This window comes from Poromitra crassiceps (genome assembly GCF_964638095.1).
Source record: "Poromitra crassiceps genome assembly, chromosome: 6".
Taxonomy (NCBI): Eukaryota; Metazoa; Chordata; class Actinopteri; order Beryciformes; family Melamphaidae; genus Poromitra; species Poromitra crassiceps.
In genome coordinates this window covers 8,265,405-8,276,519 of record NC_139627.1, presented here as the reverse complement: position 1 = coordinate 8,276,519, position 11,115 = coordinate 8,265,405, and the positions used below count along the sequence as shown (strand labels likewise).

Below are 11,115 nucleotides of genomic sequence, written 5' to 3'. Positions count from 1 at the left end.
CAAAGCAGCAAACATGGAACAAATAAGAATAAGTTCCGCACACTGTAGCTTCCTTTTAGTTCATTTAATAGCCGACAGACATGATGTTTCGAGCTACTGCTCTTCTTCAGACATAAAGTACAGAAGCCATCTTTTTCAGGGGGGGGGGGGGGGGGGGGGGGCTGGAGGTTCTGATTTTTCTCCCCAATTGTACTTGGCCAAAGGAGGAGGATCACACTATTCCCCCCCAGTTCCCCTCCCACCTGACCAGGCCAGATGAGGTGCTTTGCAGCAGCAACCAAGACTACCGGCTTACCACCCGCAAACATGTCCAATTGTCTGACCAAGCCGGAAGTACCGCTGCCGGGAATTGAACCCGGGTCTCCTCTCCGCGGTGGTAGGTGAGTGCTTATACCTCGACACTACCCAGATACCTGACACAATCTTTAAATACACCTGTGATCTGGTCATATGATCATCACACGATCCCAGTGAATAGACATGATAAAACCAACTGGAACAAATACACAATAGAAAATACAGAGACATGTCACAAAAACATCAAATAAATTACTGTATACAATTCTAATAGAATAAATATAGAACATGATCTATAATAATAATACAGTTACTGATAAGGGTGGTGCCATATCGTCCTGAACCGTGATGCGTATGACAAGGAAATCCAAAATCAATTGAGTAACTCCAAACTTTACAGGAAGCTGGAGAACCCCATTTCTATATTCAAGACACCACGTGACCATAATTTAAACCAGCTCATTAAAAATGAAAACCTAAGCAATCCAGAACATTCATTCATCAAGTCTTATACACCCCACCTAAAATCTATTTTTGGACACACCCCCTGGACGGCCCATAATTGCTGCTATGGGATGTGTGGCATCACTGAGAACATTTCAGCGTTGGTTGATCATTCTCTTCTAGCCTGGGTAAACCCAGCCCCCACGTGCCCTGCTCTCAGACAGACCCTGCTCCTGCTCACTAGCCGAGCAGGTCTGAGAGCAGGTCACGTGGAGGCTGGGTTTACCCAGGCTAATTCTCTTCAGGTTCCAGCCCTTCTTCTCCGGGGGCTTTATTCAAACGATGACACAAACATGGAAGTGTCTCTGTCATCCCATCAGAGAGGCGATGGCGTGGCTCAGCGCCTGGAGGCGGCGACGCAGGGCCTCGGGCTGCGGCGGCGACAGCGTTGCGGCGGCGACAGCGGCGGCGTCCGGGCCGAAGCGCTCGCCCTCCAGCCGCTCGCTCAGCTGCTCGCTGAGCGCCGCGGGCAGCCAGGCGGAGGACACACGCAGCTCGCAGCGCACGATCACCCCGCTCTTCACCTCCAGCCGCACGAGCGCGGAGCTCCGGACGCTCGAGCCGTCGTCCGTCAGATCCAGAGACGTCTCCACGGTGAAGCCGGGTGTCCGGCCGAACAGCCAGGCCCAGCTCTGCAGCTCGCCCGCCGGCCCGCCCACGCCCGGGAACGCCCGCTCGTCAGAGGGATCGACCGGGGTGACGGGAGCGCTGCAGCCAAACTCTGACACAACAGCAGCAGAGCAGAGGACAATAGAATCCAGTATTTAGAAGAGAATACAGCAGATTTGGACAGAATGCAGTAAAGATTGATAGAATACTAAATTAGAATACAGCAGATTAGGATAGAGTAAAGCTGAATAGAATAGAATAAAGAGGGTTCCGAACTTCCTACATCTAATTCGAGTTTCCAGGCTCAATTCCCTCAAATTCAATGACCCAACATAGCATAGTTTCAGATCAAGGTTAATTACTGTTACAGCACTGAGAAAATCACTCTCTCGAGGCAGGTGGCACGTGAAACAAGGCCATACAGAGTACAGAGGGCGGGAGACACACATGCAGACAGCAGAACATAGCCTATTTACTCGTTAAAAAATACCAAAAGAACTTCAATTTCTATTCTTGCACAAAATATATAAATTCAAGCCCTTTCAATGACCCATGTCTATTTATGTCTATTTTCAAACACTTTCAAGGCCTTACTTTTTTTTCTCAAATTCACAAACTTTCAAGGACCCATGGGAATCACCTGATTCTGAATCTAGCTGAATCGTTTGCTTTGACCAAGTAAAACTCTTTTTATGAGGATTTTTCGAAACGTCTGAGGAAAGATTAATGGGGAATTAAATCCCTTAGGTCCCACGCCAAACCCGGAAGAGGGTGTCACTTTGGCACTCTATTAGCCTATTTCACATGCCACCCAAAGCAGCCATTTTGTGTCTAAAGGCAGGAAGTAAAACAGGTGCAAGCAACACATTGATTAGAGCCGTGGGACTGGACCCATACAGGTGCACCTGTTTTAGTTCCTGCCTTTAGACACAATATGGCTGCTTTGATTTGGGTGGCATGTGAAATAGGCGTATAGAACAGAACACAGGACAGTGGCATACCGGTGTTATACTGCTCCACCAGCGCCCCCAGCAGCTCGTCCCAGGGCATTGCAGGCAGGCGGTCGAGCAGGTTGGCGGTGGGCGAGGGGACGCTGGGCGTGGCCCGGCTGCAGATGGCGCCGCTCGTCGGCCGCAGCAGCGCCGACAGAGCTGAGCGGTCCGCAGAGTGCAGCAGCGTCAGGTGGTGATAGGCAGAGGAGCGAGCCAATCGGGACGCAGAACCTGCAGCGGCACAACACACGGATCAATTAACCTGAAAATCACTGTTCAGACTTATATTCTTTTTTTCTTTCTTTTTACATAATTCTTTCAGGTGAGTCTCACTGAGAGCAATGCTATCTTTTTCAGGAGTGCCCTGTTCTCACACACCAGGGGCCTGTACCATGAAGCAAGATTAGTGGCTTAGCGAGGTAACTTCAGGTTTAACCCTGGGTTTGCCGTGCTACGACGCTGGTTCACTTCTTACTGAGATAGATCGCCATGGCAACTTACGCTGCATGGCTAACTATTGCCTGACTATTATACTATAACGTTAGCCACAGAGCTAATAGCGTAATGGCAGACCTTGAAGACCGCTGGTCCCACCCAATGCCACTCAGAGTGCTCTCCCACTGGCTGAAATGCTCTGTCGCTCAATCATCCGCTGATCTGATTAGTCGGAATGGATTATGGGATGAGTAATTCCTTCACTCTTAAAATATTAGATGTACACACTCTTATACCTTTGCCTTTTCCCATTTTCAGTGTTTTTGTTTTTTTTTTGCTCTGAAACAAATGTTTTATGGTCATGGTTCTATAGCTGGTGGTTAGATTGGTTCCAGGCTTAAAACTCTTTATATAAGTTTTTTTTTTGTTTGCGTGATGGAGAAAAGGAATGTGACTGTTGAGCTCATCAATTTGAGAAAATTGTGCAGCCCGATTCTTGGCCCTTTGCCCCGCCCCCACCTGAGATCCCTTTGCCCCGCCCCCACCTGAGATCCCTTTGCCCCGCCCCCACCTGAGATCTTGAACTGTCCGTCCAGCAGGATGTCCAGTCTGTGGTTGGTTTGGACGTCCAGCCCGGGCTGCAGCGTCTTCAGGGCGTTTGTGACGAGCTTCAGGTTCCTCTGCCGGTCGTAGCGCCCCCTGCAGGTGAAGAAGGTCATGTTGAGGTTCCCCAGGTCGTGGTAGACCGTCCCGCCGCCGCTGCGCCGCCGGGCCAGAGGGATCCCCGCCCGCCGCATGGCCCGCAGGTCACACTCCACCCACGGGTTCTGGTGCCGCCCAATCACCACGGCCGGCCGGTTCCTCCATAGCAGCAGAACACTGCACAGAATAGACAAGCACAGAATAGAACTGAATAGAACTGAATAGCATAGAACTGAACTGAACTGAACTGAATAGAATAGAATAGACAGAGTTTGGAACCTAGCTTATGTCCTGTCAGTTATTGTACTAGCAAACACTGCAACAGGAAGTAAGCTGGGGGAAATGTTGAATGTTTATGTTGTCTGAACCGTCTATAGAATAGAACTGAATAGAACAGAAGAACAGAAGAGAAGTTAATAGATCAACAGAACAGAATAGAAGTGAATAGAGTAGAACCTGCGGTTGCTCAGATCCACGTTGGCGTCGATCCAGTCCTCCAGAGCCAGGTTCTGGTAGACGTCTGTGGAGCTTGAGCGCAGTATCAGAGCCGGCCCGCCGCCACCCAGCGCCGCCGCCACCGCAGACGCTTCACTGCTGCTGGGCCGGGCCTCACACACAGACACGCCCCTCAGACCTCGCAACAACGTCCCTCTGAAGTGTGACATCATCACGTCTCTCTGCTGGCTCCTTCCCCTCTTCACTTCACTTCCTGCAGCCTGTTGCACCAGCTGAACATAAGTTCTGTCTTAAGTTAGGGTGTAAAGTCCACACTAACTGCTACGTTCAAACTAGTTAGTTTGACGCTAAAGTTGTGTCTTTGTTTAGTTGCACCACGCAGACATAAGGGACATCTTAACTAGTAGAGCGTAAAGTCCACACCAACCAAAATAGTGCTGTGGAAAAAGACGTTTTCACTTCCTGTGGCCGGCCAATCAGTGAAAAGCACGGTGGAAACGGTGTTCATTACCGTCGTTTAATTAAGCGGAATGAAATGAGTGCATTCATATTTCATTAACACTAACCAAATGAGAAGGTTATTGAGTAACGTACGTTCGGTTCATAATGAGAAGGTTATTGAGTAACGTACGTTAGGTTCATAGACTTAACGTTTATCTGTGGTGAGCTCTTCATCATCATGCATCATTTACGCATGGTGATGCGTGATGGTGCGTCATTTATCACCATCCTGCCGAGCAGAGTTGCCAATCACTATGCAAACCGTGCTAACTGCTATTTTATGGAGGACTTTACACCTACTAAGGGGTAGGTGTAAGATTTAAGTTGAATATTTTTTCAAGTATTAGTAGTAGATTTAAGTAACTTATGCCTACGTTGGAACTATTTCACTTGGTGCAAGTTGCATCTGTAATTCTTTTAGTAGTGCGTAAACTTGGACTTAAACTAGGTTAAGTCTGAACTTAGGCACAGCTGGAGCAACAGCTGGTGCAATGCACAGCTGATGATGAAGTGAAGAGTCCCACAGCTGATGATGAAGTGAAGAGTCAGCGGGACAAACTAAAACACAGAGACAAAAAAGTAAGCTTTGCGTTAGTGCACGCAGGACACAGAAGTCATAGGCCTACGCCCCAGATGTAATCAGCTGACAGCCCGCTGATTGGATCAGTGTTTCTAAGCTAATCATTCACCAATCACAGCAATTCTCACGTCACCAATCGCAGCAATTCTCACGTCACCAATCGCAGCAATTCTCATGTCAAGGCGGTCCATTTAAAGGATGGGTTTACCGATTATCAACCCATTTTGTATCAGTATAATCTGGGTAATATAAGCACATGGGCAGTGTTTACCTTCTCTCTCTGTTTTCCTCATGGAGAGCTCCCATTTTCTCCTCTAGTAAAATGCTGGAAGTTCTGCTCGAGATGCGGAATCTTCTCAGGGCGGATGTTATTGTTTATCTGTTATTGCTTATTTTTAATTTTTAAGGCCTTAACGAGCCTTAAGGACTTGCAGCTGGCAGGGGTGGAGTTTCTGCAGGCAGCGAAAGGGAGGATTTTTGAGGTAAACAGAGAGAGAAGGTAAACACTGCCCATGTGCTTATATTACCGACATTACATGATACAAAGTGGGTTGATAATCGGTAAAGCCATCCTTTAAATGTGGCTCCCTTCTACACTGATTCTGGCTTCACCAATGCTGCCACACACATCATCACTGCTGCTGAGTGCTGACAAAGCTTTGCCTCCACCACCAAACGTCTGGGAGCCCAGAATACCACCACGGCACCACCCCAGCATCCAATAAATAACTATAGCTGAGTGAGTTGGGCCGGGCATTTTGAGGAGCAAGAGGAATAAGAAGAAGTAGAAGAGGAGGAAGACAAATTAGAAATATGAGGCTCCATCAGCAGAACTTTCGGGAGCAAAAACATAATTTAACCTTGAAATATATTTGAAATAATGTGTCTCTAACCCACACAGCACAATGCCTGAGTAGACATTTATATATGTATATATTTCGTGCATTACTATGAAGGCAAGTAACGCATTAATTATAATCACTGTATTAATTTATTAAACTCACCTGCTCCTACCAACCAACCACCAACATCGACACCGCCGGCCGCAAGTGACTGAATCCGAAACCACGACCCCTGGCGGACAAAAGCGGTATTAACTTCACAGGTTGATACAACTACTGAGTTTGTTAGGCGTTACGTTAGCGAGTCAAAAATGTCCACTGGAACTGCAGCAGCAGCAGTAGTAGTAGTACTAGTAGTAGTTGTAGCCTGTAATACTAGCATAGCAGTAACGTTAACGGTCTGGAAGAAGATATTCCCTGCATCTGTTTGTTTGTTTGTTTGTTTTGTTAGCTTTAGTTTATCTTTACGTCATCACCTCCTATTCAATCTGTAAATTAAACCAGCCTGTTCCAGACATTTTAATAAATTGTCAGTTAACAGACAGGTGTGGATTATATATCGTGTAAATGTTTGTTTCATGCTGACCTGTCTGTGGCAGAGGAGACACATGTCGGCGCCTCGGCGGACCGGGGTCAAGGTAGCCACGATAACATAGAGAACAACTCCGCTCGTGTTTTTCAAAATAAAAGCTCCGCTAACGAACACATTGTTTTGAAGTATTACACAAGATGCTTTTTTGACGTTATCCTATCAGCAAACGTCATACATCCCAATTAGTGTCCCAATATACTACATTCTGGCTATTTAATGTCGGCATAGCTTATTGTAGAGTAATGCTCTCTTAGTTATTGTTAGTATTATTTGAATGATATGATCCCAGTCATCTTTACCATTTTATTTTTCAAATGCGACTAGTGGGTGCTTTTATTTTGAGGTAAAAATCGCCACATTCCCGGTGATTTTCCGTGTTTTCTGTCGCTAACTTGACGCTGCTGCTGGAGGACGGCCCCGCACTCTAAATCCGCCGTGCTGTACTGAGGTTTGTCTGATGAAGGTTCCGACAGAAAAGGAGTGTTTACGTCAGGTCAGCATGACTCAGCAAGCTTCCAGCGACGGAGGGTCTGAATCACAAGTACATTTCCGGGGCAGTGTATAGTCTCGCAGCCGTAGACGTAAGACGTTGGGTCTGACCCTCTCTGGACTCCATGGTGCACCCCTCCAGCTGTAACGTTAGCTAAGCTAAGCTAGCTCAGCAGTGTGTCGGGTCGGGTCTGGACTCCATGGTGCACTCCTCCAGGCTGCGTCTGCTGTGGCGTCATTGGAGCAACGGTCTGATGGGAGACATGGCCTCTAAAAGCCACATGCCCACCCCGGAGACAGCGCTCCCCGGCCGGACTCAGAGTATCACAGTCTCCGTCAAACATGATGTGAATGGCAACAGGATGGTTCCTCCTTTCCCAGAGGGGACAGAGATGGCCATATTTGGGATGGGCTGTTTCTGGGGTGTAGAGAGGAAATTCTGGAGACAGAAAGGAGTGTACTCCACCCACGTGGGCTACTCTGGAGGATACACACCTAACCCCACCTACGAGGAGGTCTGCACAGGGACGACAGGCCATGCTGAGGTGGTGAGAGTGGTCTACCATCCTGACCAGACCAGCTTCGCCAAGATGCTCCAAGTTTTCTGGGAAAGCCACAACCCAACTCAAGGGATGCGCCAGGGGAACGACGTTGGTACGGCCTACCGCTCGGCCATCTACACCTTCACCCCGCAACAGCTAGATGAAGCCCTGTCCTCCAGACAGCAGTATCAGAAGGTCCTGACAGGAGAAGGTTTCGGTGAGATTACCACAGAGATCGCTGAAGCCAAGCCGTTCTTCTACGCCGAAGACTACCACCAACAGTACCTCAGTAAAAACCCCAATGGATACTGTGCCATGGGAGGGACCGGAGTCTCCTGTCCAATAGGAATTAAGAAATAAGCCCAGGTGGCCAATGGGAGCCAACCTTCTCCCTCCAGATAAGGATGCTGGGATTCCCCCCCCCCTTCCCTACTTGGCAAATTCCCCCTGCTGCCCCGGTACTAGCACCATGCTTCTTCCTACACATGCACAGTTGAGTTTCTTTTCACCTGACAGCGGGGAGCTTCACCAGCAGGACGTACTGTACATCGTACAGTAGCACGTGGGAGGATCACACTATTCCCACAACCAGTTCCCTTCCACCCCAAACAGTCGCCCCGACCGACCAGAGGAGGCACTAGTGCAGCAACCAGGACAAATACCCCTAATCCGGCTTCCCACCCGCAGACACAGCCAATCGTGCTTGTATGGACGCCCGACCAAGCCGGAGGTAACATGGGGGCGCGAACCTGCGACCCTCATGTTGGTAGGCAGGGAATCTACCGCTACACTACCCGGACACCCAAGGATGCTGTGATTAAGTGATTGGTTTGTTTTAAAACATTATACAGTAGCCTATATGCAAACAAGCCATGGATTTAAAGTATATTAACATAATATTGTTATGTTTTTTGATTGATTGATTGAAGTTTATTTCATTTAATAATATTTTGATGTAACTCTGCTATGTGTATTTTTACCCCTTTCTCTGCCCTGTCTTCCTCCCCAGCCTGTTTTCCCTCCCGGGCGTCATGTTGCGCCGTTTTGTTGCGGCCCCTCGGCGGCATATTGAGACACAAACACCTTCGCGTCGTTATGGCCAAGAAGGACAAGCGGTCTGACGTAATGACACTGAGGTTTAAAACCCATGGCACACCAATCAAACATTGTACAACAAACGCAGACAAACACACTTTGTTTGGTGTGCTGTGGCTGTGTGCGTGCCATGCTGTGTGTGTGGTGTGCCATGGCTGTCTGTTCCACATGTTCAATCCTTTAGCCCAGGGGTGTCAGACTCATATTAGGTAGAGGGCCGGATTTGTTCAACTGAGACCTCATGGGGGCCGGATTTTTTTTTTACTAAAATCAATTCGACTCATTTACCCATTTACTTCACAAAAGAAATACTGCTCTTTCCATTTCTCTTGAAACTGCCTGCATTCCGTGTCAACCTTTCTCTTTTTCGACAGCATCTTGTTGATTCCTTTGTTTTTTGGTACGTAGCCGAATGCGTGATTCAATTCCAGCGTGGCATCATGGCGGCTTTGTTTACACCTGATGACCTACTGACATACTTCCTTGTAGTGCAGGTTAATTAACTTATGAATGAACTCTTAGCTTGCTTATTAGCCACACGTAGTTCATGATAATAGGGTGCGAATTTAATTATAATAATATATATATATATATATATATATATATATATATATATATTATATTATATTCCAAAACATCTCGCGGGCCGGATGAAACCTGCCGCGGGCCGTATCTCTGACATCCCTGCTTTAGCCCGTGGCACATCAATCAAACATTATCCAACTTGGATGGTGTTTGATTGGTGTGCCATGGGCTTAACTGTCGTCACGAGAGACCTGGTTCTGGTTCGAACCCCGACCCAAACAATAACCCTAAATCCAACCAAGTTGTTTTTGTTGCCTCAACTTAACCGATCGGCGTAGTTTGGCTCCCTGGGAATGAAAACATGTTGTCCTCCCTCTACTGCAACTGCCCGATAAAACAGAAATGGTCAAAAAAACTAAAGTATCATTGTCAAATTACCTTGGTGATATGTCAATATAATTAACCTCAACAAATGAGATTATGGGAGATGATTGTTAGCCTCTATTTCATACCAGTAGTATTTTTAATGCTAATATTTCTCCAAATTAAGACCACATAGGCTATATTATAGCATACTGCTACACATAGCACTTTTAAGGCCACACAAATCACAAAATATCACCCTGAACACACGCATCATGTCATATCTTGCATACATGAAAAATTAATGCAAATTGACCCAAATTTGGGTACCATCATTTGTTTCTGTGATGCCGGTTTTGAAATGCAACTTCTGCATTTGCAAATTCTGTTTGTCACTCAGGTTGCTTTAGAAATGATCTAATTTAGTTTTTAAGTTGCTGTGATATTGATGTAGTGTGCATTTGAAATGTTGGTTGATAAATCTTATCATATTAAAAACCTGTCAAATCAAAAAAAGTTAATTTCCGGGTGTGTCTCTAGCAAGAAGACAATGGCAGGGAAACAGAAGTTACATCATACAGCGTATATCCGTTATTTTCACTCCGGCAAGGAAACGCGGTCAGTGCAGTGGAACGCTGTGAAGCACCGTGAATACGTACTTTTTCTCCTACCAGAGTTCTATCTGGGTACTAGTTCTACTTTACTCAAATGTCCTGTTGAAAATGAAATGTCCGAATGATTCTGTTCAACTCAAATCACAACTCCAAAACCTAATGACGAGGCCTCGGCTGGTCAAATCATTGCCATGCAGCCCCATCTTCTCTCCAGGAGATTTTTGAGGAGACCGTGAGGAAGCAGGGCCTTAAAATCACCTGAGACACAAACCATACAGAGTATAAGCTGCTGCTGTCAGGCAGAAGTTACAGGTTACCAAACTGTAAGCTGAACAGGTATACATGCTGCTGTCAGGCAGAAGTTACAGGTTACCAAACTGTACGCTGAACAGGTATACATGCTGCTGTCAGGTAGAAGTTACAGGTTACCAAACTGTAAGCTGAACAGGTATACATGCTGCTGTCAGGTAGAAGTTACAGGTTACCAAACTGTAAGCTGAACAGGTATACATGCTGCTGTCAGGCAGAAGTTACAGGTTACCAAACTGTAAGCTGAACAGGTATACATGCTGCTGTCAGGCAGAAGTTACAGGTTACCAAACTGTAAGCTGAACAGGTATACATGCTGCTGTCAGGCAGAAGTTACAGGTTACCAAACTGTAAGCTGAACAGGTATACATTTTCTTTTCCCCCCCCTGTCAAACTACTGTACTTAACAGTAAGAGATGGTGTAGTAGAGCATCTGTGCAATACCTAACATTGTAGTTTATCAGTGCCCTATTTTTCACCATTAGGTGTCAGGCTTCACCAAACATTTGGGTTTTGGTGTAGTTACACTGGTGGTTTTCTTTTGGTGTTGTTTAGTTCTGCTATTTGACATTCCAAGTGACTGTTTATATGTTTGGGTAATGTTCTGGAGTCGGCCGCTAGACGGCGCTGCGGAGATAGCAGGAGAGTTGGAGAGTGGTGTTGTGAGG

At 46.7% G+C, this 11,115-nt stretch overlaps 2 protein-coding genes across 2 annotated transcripts; one reads left to right on the top strand and one right to left on the bottom strand.

Moving 5' to 3' along the window:
- Positions 1-205: 205 nt before the first annotated feature.
- Positions 206-6,151, bottom strand: lipt1 (lipoyltransferase 1). Its single transcript, XM_083639572.1, has 5 exons — positions 6,081-6,151; positions 3,996-5,054; positions 3,409-3,716; positions 2,412-2,633; positions 206-1,522 (listed from the first exon to the last, which is right to left on the bottom strand). Exons 2-5 carry the CDS (start codon positions 4,205-4,207, stop codon positions 1,110-1,112), a joined length of 1,155 nt encoding a protein of 384 aa, XP_083495698.1. The 5' UTR covers positions 4,208-5,054; positions 6,081-6,151; the 3' UTR covers positions 206-1,109.
- An 888-nt stretch (positions 6,152-7,039) lies between these two features.
- On the top strand, positions 7,040-9,192 carry LOC310778278 (mitochondrial peptide methionine sulfoxide reductase-like). Its single transcript, XM_083638661.1, has one exon. It carries the CDS (start codon positions 7,200-7,202, stop codon positions 7,899-7,901), a length of 702 nt encoding a protein of 233 aa, XP_083494787.1. The 5' UTR covers positions 7,040-7,199; the 3' UTR covers positions 7,902-9,192.
- Positions 9,193-11,115: the final 1,923 nt, after the last annotated feature.